This window comes from Eschscholzia californica, unplaced genomic scaffold (assembly GCF_041429995.1).
Source record: "Eschscholzia californica isolate CP2 unplaced genomic scaffold, dmEscCali1.0.p SCAF_6, whole genome shotgun sequence".
In the NCBI taxonomy this organism is placed as follows: domain Eukaryota; kingdom Viridiplantae; phylum Streptophyta; class Magnoliopsida; order Ranunculales; family Papaveraceae; genus Eschscholzia; species Eschscholzia californica.
In genome coordinates, this window is record NW_028238483.1 from 37,976,427 (window position 1) to 37,996,733 (window position 20,307).

The following is a 20,307-nucleotide window of genomic DNA, read 5'->3' on the forward strand; positions in this document are numbered from 1 at the left end:
TTTTGGACTTGGCTGATACTCTTTTTGTTCCTTCGATGTCTCGAAATTTGATATCTATGTTTCAATTAGATCTTTTGGGGTACTTTTTGAATTTAGGTAACCAGCGTTTTGATCTTGTTAAAAACTCTTCGGTTGTGGGTTCTGGTATTGTAAGTGGTAAACATTATAAAATCAGTCTTGATGATCAGTTTGCAAAAACTCTTTTAACCCTGCATTATAATGTTAATTTTGGAATTAAACGTAACAGGATTAAAGAAAATTCTGCTAACTTGTGGCATAAAAGATTGGGACATGTCTCGAAAGAAAGAATGGAAAGATTAGTGAAGGATGGGATTCTTACGAACCTAGACTTCACTGATTTTGGGACATGTGTTGATTGTATAAAAGGAAAAACAACAACACACACCAAGAAAGGAGCCACAAGAAGCAGAAATCTTCTTGAGATCATTCATACCGATATTTGTGGACCTTTCTCCACTTCTTCTATTGGTGGAGAAAAATATTTTATCACCTTTATAGATGATTTTTCACGTTATGGATACATATATTTGTTGCATGATAAATCTCAAGCGGTAAGTGTAGCTGAGGTATTTATCACTGAAGTTGAAAGGCAACTAGAAAGAAAAGTGAAAATCATCAGATCGGATAGGGGAGGTGAATATTATGGCAGATACGATGAATCGGGTCAACATCCCGGTCCATTTGCCAAACTCCTTGAAAAGCTTGGCATTTGTGCACAATATTCAATGCCTGGAACGCCGCAGCAGAATGGTGTTGCTGAAAGGCGTAATCGAACCTTAATGGATATGGTTAGGAGCATGATATCTAGTTCCACTCTACCCGTTATGTTGTGGGGAGATGCTCTTAAGACGGCTGTATATGTCTTAAACCGAGTTCCTAGTAAGTCAGTTCCCAAAACTCCATTTGAGTTGTGGACTGGAAGGAAACCCAGTTTGAGACATTTACATGTTTGGGGTTGCGCAGCGGAAGCTAGGATTTATAACCCAAATGAAAAGAACTTGGATTCAAGAACAGTCAGTGGATTCTTTATTGGATACCCTGATAAATCCAAAGGGTATAGATTTTATTGTCCTAACCATACAACTCGAATTGTTGAAACTGGTAATGCTAAATTCCTGGAGGATTTTGAGACTAGTGGGAGTCCTGAACCACGAAATGTGGTTATTGAAGAAGTAAGGGTAGCAGTTCCTATTCCCTTACACTCTGAAAAGATTGTTGTTCCTATTGGGAGTCATCACACTGATGATGTTGAACAACAAATGACTGACCCACAACCTCATAATCCATTAGAGCTACGCAGGTCTCAGAGAATAAGAAAGCCTGCTATCTCGCCTGATTATTTGGTGTACCTTCAGGAATCTGAATACGACATTGGAACGAGTAAAGAAGACCCAGTTTCATTTTCACAAGCAATTGAAAGTGATGATTCTTCTAAGTGGATTGATGCAATAAATGAAGAGTTGAAATCGATGAAACAGAACAAAGTTTGGGATCTAGTTCAATTGCCTGAAGGGTGTAAGAAAATCGGGTGTAAATGGGTCTTTAAGACTAAACTCGACTCTAAGGGCAAAATTGAACGATATAAGGCCAGACTTGTTGCAAAGGGTTTCACTCAGAAAGAGGGCATCGATTATCATGATACATTTTCGCCTGTATCTAGAAAGGACTCTTTTAGAATCATTATGGCTTTGGTGGCTCATTATGATCTAGAGCTTCATCAAATGGATGTGAAAACAGCTTTTCTGAATGGGAGTTTAGATGAAGAGGTCTACATGGAGCAGCCAGAAGGCTACTCAGAAGCAGGGATGGAACATATGGTGTGTAAGCTTAATAAATCAATATATGGACTTAAGCAAGCCTCCCGACAATGGTTCCTTAAGTTTAATGATACCATTACAGCTTTCGGATTTAAAGAAAACATTGTTGACCAATGTATATACCAGAAGGCTAGTGGGAGTAAGTTCATATATTTGGTTTTATACGTGGATGATATTCTTCTTGCCACTAATGATCTTGGTTTATTGTATGACACCAAGAAATTTCTCTCTATGAACTTTGAAATGAAAGACATGGATGAGGCAAACTTTGTTATCGGAATTGAAATTTTCCGAGATCGCAAACAAGGTTTATTAGGATTGTCTCAGAAGAAGTATATCGAAAGAGTTCTAGAGAGATTTGGCATGAAAGAGTGTTCACCAATCGAAACACCAATAATGAAAGGGGATAAGTTCAATCTCATGCAATGCCCACAAAATGATCTTGAAAAGAAAGGAATGGAAAATATTCCTTATGCCTCTGCCATAGGGAGCCTTATGTATGCTCAGATTTGTACCCGTCCTGATATTAGCTTTATAGTGGGTATGCTTGGACGTTACCAAAGTAACCCAGGAATGGCTCACTGGAAAGCTGCAAAGAGGGTGATGCGGTACTTGCAAGGAACCAAAGATTATAAGCTTATTTTCAGAAGAACTGATAATCTGGAAGTAAAGGGTTACTCAGACTCTGATTTTGCTGGATGTGCTGATAGCAGAAAGTCTACTTCAGGATATGTGTTTCTTTTAGCAGGTGGAGCCATATCTTGGAGAAGCATTAAGCAAAGCATATATGCGTCGTGCACGATGGAGGCTGAGTTCGTGGCATGTTATGAAGCCACGATTCATGCTTTATGGCTGCGGAATTTTATCTCAGGGCTTGGAACCGTCGACTCTATAGACAAGCCGCTGAGAATTTATTGTGATAACAATGCCGCAGTATACTTCTCTAAGAATGATAAGTATTCGAGCTCAAGGGGAAGCAAACACCTCGAACTCAAATATCTTATCGTTAAAGAGGAGGTTCGGAAACATACAGTGATTATAGAACATGTTAGTACTATGCTTATGGTAGCTGATCCATTAACTAAGGGTTTGAACACTAAGACATTTAAGGAACATGTTGCAACAATGGGTCTTAGTAATCCTTATAATGATATGGATTGAATAAGCATGAAGTTTCTATAAACACTTTTGAGATCTCGTGATATTATGTTTCTATATTCTTGTTTACTCATATATGCACATAATTGAAAATGAGTTGAAAAGCAACAAGAATAGTCTTAGCAAGATAGAAATTGTCTTGATAAGATTTCTAGCTGAATTGAAGCAAATCTAGTTATGTATATAGATTTGTAACTATACTCCTAATGATGATCATGATAGGTGGGTTGTTGTGTTGTGGTACATGGAAGGAAACGTGTCGTTTTAAGACGTGTAACCGCCATGACTCGCATTAGCAACTTTCTTATTGATGATATTATGATGTACTAGATATGGATTGAGATGTTTGTTAAAAATGCGCGCATGTCTGTTTTCTTAGTCTTAAGCCCTTAATCGAGTCTTTCGAAAAACCAATTTTATTAAAAATAAATCTATTTTGTTTTGCCTTAGATTGTATGGGCCAAGTGGGAGAATGTAAGATGGGCTTATACATTTTATGTGTGCTCTATGCAAAATAGAGCAAGTACAAGGCCCATACCTAAATGTCCCATACAATCAAGGCCCATAAAGGAGTGGGCTTAAGAAAAACTCAATCCAATATAATCTATAAGCTTGAGAGGACACTTGTCTTGTGTCTACACCAAATGGCTTGTTGGTTGACACATAAGAGGACACTTGTCTTGTGTCTACACCAAATGGTTTGTAGTTTGACACATAAGAGGACACTTGTCTTGTGTCTAAACCTAATGGCTTGTTGTTTGACACATAAGAGGACACTTGTCTTGTGTCTACACCAAGTGGCTTCTTGTTTGGTGCATTAAGGGACACTTGCCACTCATATAGCTTCTTATACAACCTCTATGATGGATTAGAGACTTGTATAAATAGAGATGGAGTTTAGAGAAAGAAAGCTAGGGGCTCTTGCTCTAGAAAGTCTAGTTCTTGTCCATCACTTAGAGAGCTAGAGAAGAGAAAGAGAAAAGAGTCTTCTTCATCTCTACTTACTATACTCCATCTCATATAAAAGCAAGAAGGTGAAGGATTGAAAGAAGTGAAGAAAGTTGAAGATAAAGATTAAATAAACCATCTACTACAATGGAGAAAGGTACATACATTTTTATCTTGATTTTTCTTTATTTCTACTCATGTAACTTGTAACAAGCATGAGATTCAAAGATCAAGGGATTAGTGTTTTAGTTGGTTGTTATGATGAAACCAACATGAAAGTGCTAACAGTCGACTCAAGACAATCCATTTTTATTGAAAGAATTGTTGTATGCGTCTTTCCCGGAGACTATCCCGTCCGAAAATATACTCTCAAATTAGAACCCATCTGCTTAGGCTTTTGGACTAGATATCTCGATACCTGCATATGATCTTAGACTGTAATGAGTTTGAGACCATTCATAAAATGATTTTGAAAAATTCATTATTATTTACAAATCACTCTTGAATCGCTCTAAAATCAATCTAAAATCGATGATAAACACTTTCCGATGAAAGATTTAACCATTTCCAAAACCTTCCAAACACAAGATTAGAAAGATGAAACCATGAAAAAAATGTTTCTACGGTATTTAATTGAAAATTGAGATTTTTGAAACTTTTCTTTAATCTGTTTCTTCTTTGAATAAAATACAAATAACACCTTAAAAAAACACGAAAAATTAAGGGGGGTCCGAGACGTTTACACTTTACAGAAATAGGTGTAAATGTATTTTTACCTATACAATGACAGACCTTTTTAGCGCCTATAAACTCAGCCCATCTTTCTTTTTTTAGCTGCAATATTATTTAAGTGACTCGTTCAAATTGGAAATTATTTAATGACACAAAAAGGGTAAGTTGGCAAGGGTTTCACATTATATAGCGCAGGCAGCATTTTCTTCAACAGAGAAACAAAAGAGAGAGAGAGCTCGTCTTTCCTGTTCTTTGGAACATTCATCTTATTCCCGGCGAACCCCAAAGAAAACCTAAAAAAAACAGATTTTGAAAGAGATTTTTATATTTTAAATTTCTAAATTATCGCTTTGTTAATGGAGGCGGCAGAATCAGAACAGTCAAACAATGAAAACTTCGTTAATGACGAGAATTTGATTTCCAGGGCTCAAGAATTGATCACCAAGATTATCTCTTCTCAGGAAAACCCTAACCCTAATCTCATTCATGCCCTAGCTTCATTGCTCGAGAGTCAAGAAACCAGGTTTCTATCTCAATTCCCACTTCTCTGTCTCTCTCTCTATATCTCCAGTTTTTATGATTAAAATGACTATGATTATGATCTATTAGAGTAATTCATTAACTAATACTAATTCTGTTATGTAATTAGGTTTTGGTTGGATTAGGGTGTATACATTATTATAAATAGATACACAGAAGCTTAAAGCTCTTATATTTATGCCCTTCTCAATAATCACCATTATGGGCACATTTGTTGTCAATTGTTTGGTTTGATGTTGATCAGTGATTTGTTTCTTGAAAATAGAGTTTTTCTTTTACCTCTTCTAGATAGATGACTTCGAATAAGTCTTGAAACACTTAAAATTGGCAGAATCAGGGTTAGATGACTAGGCTAAAGGTACCCATAATGGTGACTGTTGAATGTATGGGCAAATGCCCCATCTGCTCAATCGATGAGTCCATAGTGGAGAAAGTGTCTGCCATACTAAATGAGGGTGTTCAATTTATATATTAGTATTTTTCGCTCATATGCATTTCTTTGCTTGGTGTCTTGCGAGTCTTGGTGTCACAAGGCACATGTTAAGTAGTTGGGCTCTTGCAGCTAATGTTAATCAATTTTGCACACAAGAAAGACAACGCAGTTTTGCTTTGCAAATGTTGACGTCAATAACTGATGTTTTCAAGAAAACATAACTCATTAATATTGTTAATGTGAAGATTGTGCGACTTTATGCATTACTCATTTCCTCACGCAATTTTATTTTACATGCCATTCATAATTCATTCCAGAGTTTCTTCATTTTTGTGTTGTTATTCAGATACAAGGAGGAAACTTCTCATTTTTCCCCAAACACTGGAAGGGGTGCTCACAGTATTGGAAGACTCTGGGACTTAATCCAGGTAATTGATCATAGATTAACGTTTTGCTGGTGTGTGTGTGTGTTTTCTGATTCGTGCATGTATATAACTATGTACTTGCAACTTAATATGCTGAGTACACTAACACTGGCTTATGCTATCCTCATCGTCTGTCTGTATGTTTGGATATATGCGCGTCATTCGGTGGTTTAGTAACCTTTCTATTCTCTGAGATTCTCCTTTTATTTTTCAGGAGAATGATGAGTTTTTTGAGTTAATATCTTCTACATATCTTTCTGAAACTAGATATTCAACTGGTGTTAAATCAGCAGCAGCACGATTACTTCTCAGTTGTTCGGTCTCATGGAATGTGAGTTTGACTTACTGTTTCCTTATATTTTATTATTCCTGGAAAACATGGAATCAATATCTGTGGACTTATGGATGTCTGTGATTTTCAAATGAAATACAGTATCCTCATGTTTTTGAAGACGGTGTATTGGAGAACCTAAAGAACTGGGTCGCGGATGACAGTGCACGATTATCTGCTGATGATGGCAACAGGGAGCATAGTTTCGGAAGGAACAAACCAACAGACTCCGAAATGCTGAAGACTTATGCTACAGGACTTCTTAGCGTATACTTATCAACGTATGCATCTTTTTACTAGAATGTCTAATTCTCCTGTCATCACAGTTACTTGTACTATTTGTTTTTAATAGTTTTATGCTTCAAATGATGCTTTCAGGCGTAGAAATGATCAAACTGTGGTGGATGATGTGTTGACACTCGGACTACCTGCCAAGCTTATGCATTATCTTCGTATTCGGGTTCTTGGGGAGCTAAATGTAAGTCAGAGAGATGCTAGCTGTAGGACGGAGGGTATGAACATGGATGATAACAGGGACTCAACAAGACCTCACAGATTAGTGGGTACTTCCGCTGATGGGATTGGTATAAATGATGTAGATAGAGATGATAACGAACAGATTGGTGAGGAAGGATACTCCAACCATGATTTACTTGATGGGATGGAACCATACAATGAAAGTTGCAGTTCAAGTAGAGCTACAAGAAATGACGACGATAATGGAGGAGATGATCCAAGGCGCAGGCCGAGGAGATATAAAGGACAAGGAAGGACTCGTGAAGGGATTGAAAGGGCTTTGGCATCTGCAAGTTCTGGAATTCAATTGGGAGAGGTACGAGATACCAGGGAGGTAAATCTAATAAAACATGTAGATACCGAAGGCGTGGGAGATGCCAAAAAGGAATCAGAAATGACTTATTCTGATGAAATTTTTGCTACAGAAGAAGATAACAATGGTTGTTTTGAAGAATGCAAAGTAGGTACACGCAATATCTCTCACTTGGTACGAAAAGCAATCAGAGCTGCTGATGCCGAAGCTACAGCAGCAAATGCATCTGCTTTAGCTGTCCAAGCAGCTAGAGATGCTGCTGCAGAACTCGTGAAGACTGCTGCATTAGAGGTACACTTGGGTCTCAGATCCTTCCACTTCTTAGTTCACTTTAATGTACTGAATCTTTGGGCATTTCTTGACTTTATATTTAGGAATTAGAACGTACCAATGACGAAGAAGCTGCATTTTTTGCTGCATCTAGAGCTGCTTGTGCAGTTGTCGATGCTGCTATTGCAACTCAAGTCTCACGGTATGTTAAAGTCCAAATAGCCATTTCAATTCCTTTTCTCTTGCTTGGCAAATTCTTTTGACTCTCGCAATGTTTCTTGACTACTCTTTTCACTTCGGACAGCAGGAATCCCAGGGAAGGCAATGAAGACCCGACAAGTTCAAAATCTGGGGGATCGGAAACAAATGTGGATTTAGAAGAATCTTTTATATTGGATAATCAGTCACTTGCTTTGTTGAGAGAAAAATACAGCATTCAATGTCTCGAGGCTGTAGGAGAATATATTCTAGTTCTAGGACCTGTTTTGCATGAAAAGGGAGTGGATGTTTGTCTTGTGCTGCTGCAGCGAAGTTCTAAACTTCGAGATACGTGCAGCCCTATGGTACTTCTGCCTGATGTATTGAAGCTAATTAGTGCTTTAGTTGCACACCGGAAATTTGGCGCACTATTTGTGGACCGCGGCGGCATTCAAAAACTTCTCGCTGTGCCAAGAGTTGCCAATACTTTCTTTGGGCTCTCCTCATGCTTATTTTCTATTGGTTCTCTTCAAGTAAGTTATCAGGATTTTCCTCTTTTGCTTCTTCACCAACACTGGAGATGCACACGTAACTACTGTTTTAGTTCTTACATGTAGTGCATTCTTTCAGGGGATAATGGAACGGGTGTGTGCACTCCCTTCAGATGATGTTTATCGTGTGGTTGAGTTAGCTCTCCAGCTTCTAGAGTGCCCTCAAGATCATGCCAGAAAAAATGCTGCTCTATTTTTCTCTGCTGCATTTGTCTTTAGGGTGGTCCTTGATTTCTTTGATGCTCAGGATGGTTTAACAAAGTTACTTCACCCTTTACACATTGCTGCATCAGTAAGATCAGGAGGTAATTCAGGGGGATTGGGACTGTCTTATCCTGGGTCACCTCAAAATGATCGCTCTGCGGCCGACGGACTGACAGCATCAGAGAAGCAGGTGGCATTCCATTCATGTTTTGCACTTCGACAATATTACAGGGCCGAACTTCTCTTGCTTGTGGATTCCCTTCGTCCAAATAAAAATCTACGCGGTGGGCCTTGCAGTATTCCTAGTTCCAGGGCTGCTTATAAGCCACTTGACATCAGCGATGAGGCTATGGATGCTGTATTTTTTCAGATACAGAGGGATCGGAAGCTTGGCCCTGCATTTGTGAAATCTAGTTGGGCCGCTGTGGATAGATTCTTAGGCTCTAATGGACATACTGTGATGCTGGAATTGTGTCAGGTATGATTCCGAAAGATACTTGAGTATATTTTAATATTTTTTCATGTATATGTTTTAACCCACTTGGTCACTGAAGTTATGTTTAACTCTATCCCTTAGGCCCTACCTGCTGAGCGGTATTTGCATGAGTTGCCTCCATATGCGTTGGGCGTTCTCCACATTGTTACTTTGGTACCTTACAGTCGTAAGTTGATTGTGAATGCTGCATTGAGCAATAATCGTGTGGGTATGTCAGTTCTAATGGATGCTGTGAATGGTTCCGGCTACGAAGTAGATCCTGCGGTAAAGAGCTTATATTTTAATCTTTTCTTTTTTATTGTAAATTTGGATGCTGAGATGGATCTGTTGGAGCAATTCATATATTTTGGCACTCTAATTGTCTAGCTCATATTTGGATGCAGTCGGCCACGTCTCCTCAGGTTGTTCAACCAGCATTAAATGTATTAGTTAATCTGGTCTGCCCTCCTCCATCAATCAGCAACAAACCTCCCTCTCTTGCACAAGGTCAGCAGCATGTGGCAGTTCCAACCTCAAATAGTTCTTCGGAGAGTAGGGCAAGGCCCTCTGAAAGACGAGTCTCTGAACGTCCAGTTCACTTGACTGCCAGTAGTGAACTCAAGGAGCAAAACGCAGAAGAACAGGGAACCTCAACTGTTTCTGGTACTCCATCATTAGGCAGTTGCTCACAAATAACTGTTCCTACGGTCAGTTCAGGAGTTGGAGATCGTAAAATATCCTTAGGTCCTGGAGCAGGGTGCTCTGGACTTGCTGCACAATTAGAGCAAGGGTATAATCAAGCAAGGGTGGCTGTTCGCTCCAACAATGGTATAAAGGTCCTTTTGAATCTCCTTAATTCTCGCATAGTCATACCAACTGCTGTCCTTGACTGTCTTCGTGCAAGAACTCTTGCGTGTCGGGTCCTGCTTGGCTTAGCTAGAGACAATACCATTGCACAAATATTGACGAAGCTTCAGGTTTGCAGCTCACTAAATTTTTCTTTTTATCTATGATTTGTTTTACTAAAAAAGATTCCTTGTTCTCACCTTTTTATCTATGGCCGGTAAAATTTCTGAAGTGGACGAAAACAATTAGGCGCCTGCAACCCCCACCTCCATCTGCCACCGACTGCTGTCCACAACCATCTTCATCTTCTTCTTTACCACCAGCACCATTTTCTGTATTTTCTCTATCATCCCCCACCCTCATCTTCATCACCACGAACACATCACCCTCTTCTCTCTCTTTTCAATATGTTTTTGAGGGTAACCCTGTTGCAGGCTGACAGAGGGGTTTTTCTCCTTCGTGAAAGACGAAGGGGAATCAGCTCGTTTGTGGGAAGGCCTTCAAACCCGTCTGTGATGAAGAGGAAGAACTCCTACGCCGCCGGCATAGGGGTTACCTAACAAAAGGAGGAGAGAGAGAGAGAGGGGGGGGGGGGGGGGGGGGGGGGAGATGAAGAGGGGATGATACTTGATAGAGAAATTGAAGGAGATTGTGGTAGTTCAGAGGGAAGATGGCTGGTGAATGTGGTGATGAAGAAGAATTAGATATTCAGTTTTAGGTCTTTTAATTTGATTGGGCAAAACTAAAATAGTTTGAGCCTAATTATTTCTGTCCACTTAGGAAAATTTACCGGCCATATATGGGCAGAGCCATATGTGACCCAAGAAAGTATAGAGACTTTCTTGTTCTTTAGTTTTAACGTACCATATTAGCTATATGCATATAAGGTGATAGCTCTACAGCTAAGATCCATCTTCAATCTGTGTTGGTTGGAAGTTTGTATTTTACCCCAAATAGTTCTCATATATTCAATGTTCTTTTTAGTTATTATTGACAGTCTTTCGACAGATAACTGGCTTGAATTTGTTACTAGAAGATGAATATCTGATTTATGTGCATGTGACTATCGTATGTGTGATGTATGCTTCTAGTCTTTTTATTTTTTTTTCGTTGGAGAAGTGGCTGTAGTTATCGACCTATCATTCATTATATAGCAATATAGCATTATGTGGAAGTCTGGAACACATCAAGCGTGGATTGGGAACTAAATCAATTAATTTAGAACGTGTACGCCATTGAGAGATTACTCATGATGAAGTGTCGGACACTTGTCTCTTAAGAAAGGTGCCGAACATTAGAATATTCTACTTAAAATATTGCTGAAATTACGATCTAATCAACTATTTAATTCTTTTTGAAGGTTTTGTTTGTAAGATGATACCGAAAGTGACCTTCTACTGACACTGAGTTTTGTCAACCTCTTTAAAACAAGTTCGCCTGTTATTTTTAAATGTGACCCAGTTATCTTATCATGATATAGTTCCCAAGTGATATGAAACTCTAAAAGTGTAATAGTGATTGGTTTTCTTTCTCCATTGATCCCATTACAATAAATACTCTGTTACTGCTATCAGTCTATCATTTAATTTCAATTACGTAATGATAGCTAAAAGTGATCAACAGATTCTTGTCTGTATCTTCGATGTTTAGGTGGGGAAGACGCTGTCAGAATTAATTCGAGATTCGGGGAGTCAAACACCGGGAAGCGAGCAGGCTAGATGGCAAGCTGAACTTTCGCAATTGGCGATTGAGTTAATTGCAGTAAGCATCTAAAGGACCAAAACTATCATGTCAAGTAAAATATGTAGTTCTCAAATTGTATGTTTTCAGTTTCTAGAAGTACAACCCTAAGTATTCTTTTTCATCAACTTTATAGGTTGTCACAAATGCTGGGCGAGCATGTACATTAGCAGCGACTGATGCTGCTGCTAGTACTTTAAATCGTTTAGAAAGGGCAGCTATAGCTGCTGCCACTCCTATTACCTACCATTCCAGGTTAAGTTCAGAGTATCACTTTGTTTTGCACGTTATTTGCTTCTAATAAATATTATCCTCCTTTCTGTGCTCTAATTTTCTCTCTCATACTTTCAGGGAGCTGTTACAACTCATACACGAACATCTCTTGGTTTCTGGCTTGTCTACAACTGCTGATGCACTGCTTAAAGAGGCTCAGTTGAAACCTTTGTCACTCTCTACCTCACCAACGCCTCTCATACATCAAAATTCTATTCAAAAAACGCCATCAGTACAATTTCATTGGCCATCTGGCCGTGCTCCTCCTGGCTTTCTTTCAAATATATCGAAGGATACTTTGCAAGGAGAGGCTTCCCGCCGAAATTCTGATTCTGTTTTCTCTTCTTCAAAGAAAAAGCCATTGGTTATCTCATGTAACCTCAAATCTCAACAAAGGAACCAACTTTCTCATTCCTCATCAGTTAACAGGACGTTTGGAGCCTTGAGAAAACCTTCTGCTTCTACCGGAGTACCAGATACACAATCAGAAACTCTGCCCAATCGCAATACAGATGTAGAGCGTCAGATTCAGACACCGGTCTCACTACCAATGAAACGTAAGCTAGAGTCAACTGATACTGAATCTGTTTCACAAAGGAAACGATTGGGTACGGGTGAGCATGGGTTTCACTCGCCAGTATGCCTGACACCTAATCTCGTCCGAAGGAGCAATCTGTCAATAGATGTTACACCTGGTTCTAACCAGAGAGATCATTTCGCTCGATCAACTGCTGGTGGTGATATTCAGATCGACAGTATTTATGAGAACCGGAACAATATGCCTCCCATTAGTACCACTTCCCAACATGGTCATTTAGCTGATTCTCAACCAGTCAATTCAGAAAGAGTAACCCTGGACTCTCTTGTGGTGCAGTATCTTAGACACCAGCACCGCCAATGCCAGGCTCCCATAACCACTTTACCACCACTTTCTCTTTTACATTCTCACTCGTGCCCAGAACCAGGATGCAGCATTGATGCTCCTATAAATGTCACCTCTAGGCTAAGCACACGAGAATTCAGAAACTGTTATAGTCGTATGGATGCTAATCGTAGGGATCGTAGGTTTGTCTACAGCAGGTTCAGGCCATGGCGTAGTTGCCGTGACGAATCTTCACTTATTACATCCCTAACTTTTCTAGGAGATTTTTCTCAGATTGCAACTGGTAATCAGTCTGGTGAAGTAAAGATTTATGACTCAAATAGTGGTAACATGTTGGAAACTCACATGAGTCACCAGTCATCTGTGACTCTTGTTCAATCTGCGCTTTTGGATAACAGAAGTCTGGTACTTTCATCGGGGTCTTCAGATGTTCGTTTATGTAATGCTTCTTCAGACTTAGGTGGACCAGCACATTCATTTAAAGGGTGCAAGTTTGCTAGATTTAGCACCTCAGGAACCACATTTGCTGCTGTATCAACTGAGTCGTCTCCTCGTGAAATTCTCCTATATGACGTCCAGACCTACACTGAGGAACTGCGCCTTTCTGATCCCTCAATTGGTGCTACAGCATCTGGGAGGGCACATTTGCAGTTCCCAATACATTTTAGTCCTTCTGACTCAATGCTATTGTGGAATGGGGTTTTATGGGATCGGAGGAGTTCCGATGTTGTCTATCGTTTTGATCAGTTTACAGATTTTGGAGGTGGTGGTTTTCATCCGGGTGGAAATGAGGTACACTTCACTTCAATTCGGTGTTGCAATCTTGTTACCTTCTTTTACTTATCGTTCTTTACATAATTACATATACTCACTGTGGGCACAAGTAGTTGCGATCGGCCTATCCACCTAGGTCTTTTCTTAAATGGCCAAGCTGCCTACCTAACTCATGGGTTGGGTCGGGTAGGGGGGGGGGGTATCAGGAGTCAACCCATTGCGGAACCCCTCAAGTTTTTATGGTGAAAGGCTGAGTTGATGAAGTTTAATATGAATTGTTAAGACCTAAGAGTAGAGTTTGTGGCGTATCAGCGTATGTAATAAAGTAGATCTTGTTTGCACACACACACACACATATATATGTCAGGACTTGTATAGGTATGTCAGGACTTAGTGAATACATGGCCGAAACTCTGCCAAGTTACTCGGATTGGAGATTAATCTGTCCTATTCTGCTCCAACTGCTTAGGCGTGGGCACATGAATGACGTGTCAATTGTGATAAGAGAAGTGAAATATGGACTCCTATGCTTATTATAGAGTTCAGTTTTTCTGTATATATATATATATATATATATCTCAACAGCGACACCATCTTTCTGGAATCTGGGTTCCGTTTAGTTTTTCTGTATACCTATTTTATTTTATTCTATTCTATTCTATTCTATTCTTTTCAGGTAATTATAAATTCAGAGGTTTGGGATCTCCGGAAGTTGAAGCTCCTCCGAAACGTGCCTTCCTTGGACCAGACTGTGATAAAATTTAATGCTCATGGGGACGTAATTTATGCAACGTTGAAGAGGAACATCGAAGATATAACATTAGCAGTTAACCAACGCCGTGCAAGGAACCCACTCTTTTCTGCATTTCGTACAATCGATGCTTCCAACTACGCAGACATTGCTACTGTCCCAGTTGATCGATGCGTTCTTGACTTCGCGGTAGAATCAACGGACTCCTTTGTTGGACTAGTTACCATGGATGACAATGAAGAAATGTTTTCCTCTGCAAGGCTGTACGAAATAGGTCGACGGAGAACCAACAACGACGATTCTGATCCTGACGATGCAGAAACTGAGGAAGACGATGACGAAGTTGATGACTCAGAGGCTGATGAAGACCCAATCTTGGGTGGAGACTTGGATAGTGACGCTGAAGATTTGAGCAACGACGAAGAAGAAGATTATGACAGTGTGGATGATGATAATGACTTCGCGATGAATGGTATTGACTTTGATGGAGGTAATGAAGTTATTCTAACAGACGGTGAAGATGAGGATGATGATGATATTAGTGAAGCAGATGAACCTCTCAGTAGTGATGACGAGTAAAATTTGTGAGTAATAATAATTTTTTCTAACATTTAGAAATTTACATATTCTTAATGGTTAAAAGGTGAAAATTAAATGATGTAATTAGACTAATCTCATGATTCTTTTCCCAATTTTGTGGATTCAGGATTTCATTATTTGGTTCTCCAGGGGGAGACAGTTTCACTATTAGAGATTTTTGGGAAGGACATGGGGATGTAAATAAAAGATTTTCCTAGTCCTAAATGCTTTTTTCCTTGTCTAAAATTATGATTTTCCTAGTTCTCTTTTGAGATAGCAATTCTTCTTTCACCTACTTTTTCTCTATATCGTATGGGGTTCGAAGGTGTTACTTAACCAAGTGACTCATATTTGAGTGTTGGAGCGACTGGCTAGTTCCTCTACGATCCACTTGGCTATAAGAAGTTTAATTGGACTATTTAACATTTTACAACTTTTTTTTTTTTTAATGATTTCTAACTACATATTTACACCTAAGCGGATTTTGATCATTTAATCAAATTGGTCTTTGGTATGGGAAGGGCATGATTTGGTTCTTCCTATACCAAATTAGATTAAGGAGAGTGTTATGAAGACCATTTAATAAATAACTAAAAATGAAATTTAATTTTTTAGACCATTTAATAAATAACTAAGAATGAAATTAAATTTTTTCCGACATAAACAACTGAACTTAATATTGATGACTACTATCAACATCACCGAAAACATAACAAAAACTACGAAATACAGAAGTTTTTGTTTTTTAGGGTATGTTGCTTGTTAGGGTTTCCTTTTATCTATGTTATTTTTGGTTTTTTATAAGTTAAATCTGAAATTTGATTTGATTTGGATTAGATTTTAGATTGTTTTTGTGCGACTTGTGGTGCTGACCCGTCTGGGTCGTTCACACAACGGGGTGATTTCAAATCTAATAACATTTTAACTTACTTTCAGAATCTTTTGGATTAGTGCCTCCATGAGATACGATAAGTCGTTACATTACATAGATATACATAAACATATAATATGAGGATAAATTATGGAAAGCATTGTAATCGTTATTATTAAGACATTTTGGATACTAAAAGTTATTTACAGATGATGGAGGCCGTTCTAGGAGGCCTTAAAGTCCGTTCATTATTAGTTTTACTCTATCTATATGGGACAAATCTTAGGCATAAACTGCTTCCACCGCTATTTGAATCCAGAACCTCATGAACCTGCGAATGAGTGTTTAACCATTAAACTGAAAGATGGCGGAACGTGACGAGGATGATTTTATATAGTGAACGTGATCAACTTTGACATCAAATGTCCGAGCGTTAAATAAGTATAACAATAGCCAAACAGAAGAGAACTATAGATCTGAATAAACCAGATGAAATATTTACTAGGTACCAATACCATTAAACCAAAAAGATATAATACAGAAAAATGGAACGAAGAAACCATAAAACAAATCAACTATTATCCTCGTTAGTGATTATGCAACTCTATTGAGAAGAGTGAAAACAAAACAAGAAGAATCAGAATTCCAATACATTCCTATCTCATCACCAACTTTCAAGTTCCTACGTTTAACAAAATCAGAATTCCATTTTCCTTGTAATATATAAGATTTAGTGGCTACCCACTTTTTAAAAACCAATTGATGATCAGTTTTTGTATCAAAATCTTTCACCAAAAGCGCCAAAAACCCACCATTGTCTTCAATATGATTAACCATTGCGGGATTCCAATATGAAAATATGAATTCCTTCACATTATTAAATAGTAGAAGAAGTCGACTAGAAGCATTAACATCACTAACACTAAGAATTTTTTTGATCACCCATTCTTCTTGATTATTATTATTGTTGCTATCAGGATGAATTGGAAAAAGTTGAAGAAGTCTAATCGGTGAACTGGCAATGGGTATTTCCATATTTTTCTCACATGTAAAGCCAATGTCCTTTGAGTTATATTTCATCATTATATTTTGTTCATCTTCGATAGAATCTTTTTCATCAGGGAAAAAGTGATGGTATGTAATAGTTTTTGTACCAGATGATGACGCTGATGAAGAAGGTGACGTCATTGAGTGATGCTCAAGTTGTAGAGAGTCAAAGTCACAGAGAAAAAAAGAGAGTTCGAGAGAGAGAGACAGAGGATTGTGAGATGGAAGGAGAAGGCATGGAAAAGGTTTATAAAGAGTGGACCTGTATGGGAAATTGAATAGAAATAGGAATCCCAATCATATTATGTTTTAAACTTTATATTATATTTTTATGTAAATAAAAATAAATGAAAAACCGGAGACCCCCAAAACGGTGGCCTAATGAAATAACCGGGAACCAAGAAAACTTCGGAGTTCCTGGGCCATCGGGTCTGACCGGACAAGAGACCGTGATACACTTCGCGCCTTGTTCACTCTCTCCCCTACCGTCTTCCGTGACATATGCTAAAAGCCGTGTTTTTTGTCTTGAGTAGTGTGAGTTGTGTAACACCTTAAAATTAAGGAAAAGAAAATAGACGGGGACTCTACTAACCGGTGGAGGAAAGTTTTTTTTTTTTTGAATTGTTCGGCGTGTGCCTGAACCCTTGACCTCTAGGTGGAAGATTATACTTCTTACCACTCCAACCAAGGGTTGTTGGCCAGTGGAGGAAAGTTTGGGTAGGTGATGGGACCTTAATGGCTTAAGGCTTTTAATCTCATTCTTCTTGGTTTAGTTGAAATAACTCTGAACACTTGATTCATTTCTTTCTTGCTTCTAACACTGAATATACTCTTCCATAGTTCCATTTCTTTCAAATTTTTCATTGCAACCAAGTTTCATAACTACAAGTAATGAAAATCTATATATTATAACTAAAGAGAGCAGTGAAACTATATTGAAGTAGTTGTGAAGGTTAATACTTTAAAGTAGTAAATGATGAAGAATCAACAAGTTTCCACAGTAATGTATGGAAGATTAAAGATGGAGAAGAAGGTTAAAGATTTGGTATAAGAAGGCTAAAGATGAAGTATTTTGGTAGGTGAGAGAGTAGAGGCTTATTTGGAAGAAAGTGAAATGAGGGATGAAATTTATCAACTGTTTGGTAAGATTTGCTTTTTGTCGGTTTTTTAATATTCTGTTTGGTAAGATTTGCTTTTTGTCGGTTTTTTAATATTCTGTTTGGTAAGATGAATGGCTAGATTTTATCAACATTTAATGAACGGATCTAAATCAAAGGGTTGGGGGGAGTGAACAGTTTCCACGGTAGAGCAGGGAGTGTGGTTGGAGGGCCGTTTATCATTTTCCAGAGAGAGTATAGTGAACATTGTTCATTTGAAGTGGTAGTTTGGTTCCTATGCAGTATTTAACTTTTCGGCAATCAAACAAGAAAATCATTACCCCATGAAATATAAGTACTATTCATATACTCGTGTCGAAGAGTCGAAGACTCAGATACCCGTGCCCGACACTCGGGTTCTCTTGTCATATAATGGTAATCATATCAATAGGGTGTAATGTGAGACTCTGTACATAAAAATTGTGTATATATATATATATACTTGTAGGCAATGTTTAAAAAGGCGCATAAAATACACATCGAGGCATACGGCTCGAGACAAGATATAGGTGGACCTCATCAAAATTTACACTTCCGTGTTGTAGTAACTTTCTTTGTTGCTTTTTTAACTTCAAAAGGTAATCAAAAGGGTAGAAATGACCGAAAGCATTCGTAAACTTTAACTTTACTATTAAATAATAAATTTTCTATAGTAGTACAAACAAATTCAATAAATTATATACTATTAATAAGATAAGATGCTATAACTATATCAACATATATGAGGGTGAAGCTATGCCTCTTTACCGCCTCGAGGCACCGCCTCGCATTGTCAAAAAAACCTGCATTGAGGTGTAAAAACGTTTTTTTAAACATATCTTGTAGGTAATTGGATTTGGACGGTAGGTTAACGTCCTTATCTCGTGATGGTGTTGTTCCACTAACTCTTTCCGGGTGTGGTACCTTGTATACCGAATTACTTGATCTTTAAGCTGAAACCCTTTGTTAAAACTTAAATGAATGCACTTTGATATTTGTACATTTTCTAGGTGTCTGAGAGTCATTGAACTTCTGCGAGACTGCAATCATGCTGCGAGAGATGCAAGTATGACTGCGCTTCTGTCTCTGACCTTAAACAAAGTAAAAAGTAAGATCTCTATTACATTTATCAAGCATCTGTCAGATAGTAGTTGTTGAAGTTCGAGGGCAGATGCTCATTGTCTTAGTTTCTTGTAGGAATATTAAGGAGAGGAAATCTTAGATATGGTCTCTGATAGTCCTTAACTCTGAAGTTGCAAAGGAAACAACTAAAGAAGATCAACTAAAAAGAGCCGTGAGCTTTTGTAAGTAACCTTGGAAAACATTGAAGAATCGGGGTTACTCTCCTCGTATTTCATTAAGATTCAATTAACATATAGCTTCTATTATAATTAGTATGTTTTTTATTCTCATTTTTCATCCGTAAAACTAGTCATGTATCTTGTCATCATTAACTTTTCATGTAATGTATTTGGTTAGGTCATAGGTGTTCGCGATGGATGGCATCCCATCCCCTAGACACGAGTCAAATCGACATAATAAAATCTCATAGTTTCACAAAGAGTGCTTGTTAACTTAAGTTCTGCTTTGTTACCAATTCTAGTTTTGAACTGTGGAATTCTTCGTTACTTATTGTGAAAGATTACTTTTTAAGCCTTAAATATCTCTTGTCATGAATATTTCTGTTAATTTTGATTATGGGCGGTCGGCTTGTCGCGACATCCTGCCCTCGTTTAGTAACGTTTGGATCAGCATAACCTGGTTCTTTGGCTTCTAGCGTTCCGGAGTCATAAATATGTTACATTAATATGATTCAATCATTTACAGAAGTTGTGCCTCGAATCCAGTGGAGAGAAGCTTAAAGACATTAGATAAAATCTCAGTTGCACAAAGTTGCTAATATTAAGCTTTTAGGGCGAAAAAAACAGTGTCACACTGTTACTGGTAAAAAAATAAAACCTGTAAGGTCTCTCTCTAAGGGATATCAGGAGATGATGTTTTGGTTGTTTTGCGCCTAAAGATGGTGCACATAATATATGATTGTTTGGGTCTTGTTTCCTCTATGTTTTAAACTTGCATACCAAATACATTACTAAAAAAAACTTAGTACCATTACCGTTCCACCAAAAAATACAATATTGGAAAAGGAAGGAACAAAGCAATAAAATATTTCTCAAAAAAAAAAAGTAAATCAATAATTATCCTCGTTAGTAACTATGCAACTCTCTTGAGAAGAGTGAAAATAAAACAAGAAGAAGTAGAATTCCAATACATTCCAATCTCATCACCAACTTTCAAGTTCCTGCGTTTAACAAAATCAGAATTCCATTTTCCTTGTAATATATAAGATTTACTGGTTATCCACTTGTTAAAAACTAATTGATGATCAGTTTTTGTGTCGAAATCTTTCACCAAAAGCGTCAAAGACCCATCATTGTTGTCAATATAATCAACCATTGCGGAATTCCAATTTGG

General features: G+C 38.0%; 1 protein-coding gene across 5 annotated transcripts; it reads left to right on the plus strand.

Annotated features, from left to right (window-relative positions):
* Positions 1-4,724: 4,724 nt before the first annotated feature.
* Positions 4,725-15,003, plus strand: LOC147534501 (DDB1- and CUL4-associated factor homolog 1-like). Of its 5 annotated transcripts, none has more exons than XM_086645679.1 (15): positions 4,781-5,199; positions 5,996-6,077; positions 6,289-6,405; positions 6,508-6,686; positions 6,784-7,525; positions 7,609-7,706; positions 7,812-8,235; positions 8,333-8,935; positions 9,035-9,217; positions 9,337-9,909; positions 11,429-11,539; positions 11,655-11,773; positions 11,870-13,466; positions 14,125-14,783; positions 14,906-15,003. In XM_086645679.1, the coding sequence occupies exons 1-14, from the start codon at positions 5,033-5,035 to the stop codon at positions 14,776-14,778; spliced, it is 5,649 nt and encodes a 1,882-aa protein (XP_086501805.1). In that variant the 5' UTR covers positions 4,781-5,032; the 3' UTR covers positions 14,779-14,783; positions 14,906-15,003. The 5 variants fall into 5 exon arrangements, with proteins under 5 accessions (XP_086501803.1, XP_086501805.1, XP_086501801.1 ...); XM_086645676.1 differs by having other exon boundaries at positions 4,834-5,199; positions 7,809-8,235; XM_086645677.1 differs by having other exon boundaries at positions 4,725-5,199; positions 14,125-15,003.
* The last annotated feature ends 5,304 nt before the right edge of the window (positions 15,004-20,307 follow it).

Excerpts from the sequence above, each read along its gene's own strand:
- LOC147534501 (XM_086645675.1), top strand. The coding sequence starts at position 5,033 with ATGGAGGCGGCAGAATCAGAACAGTCAAACAATGAAAACTTCGTTAAT. Across the intron at positions 8,936-9,034 it reads TGATGCTGGAATTGTGTCAG|GCCCTACCTGCTGAGCGGTA; the intron begins GTATGATTCCGA and ends TCTATCCCTTAG. Across the intron at positions 11,540-11,654 it reads TGGCGATTGAGTTAATTGCA|GTTGTCACAAATGCTGGGCG; the intron begins GTAAGCATCTAA and ends TCAACTTTATAG.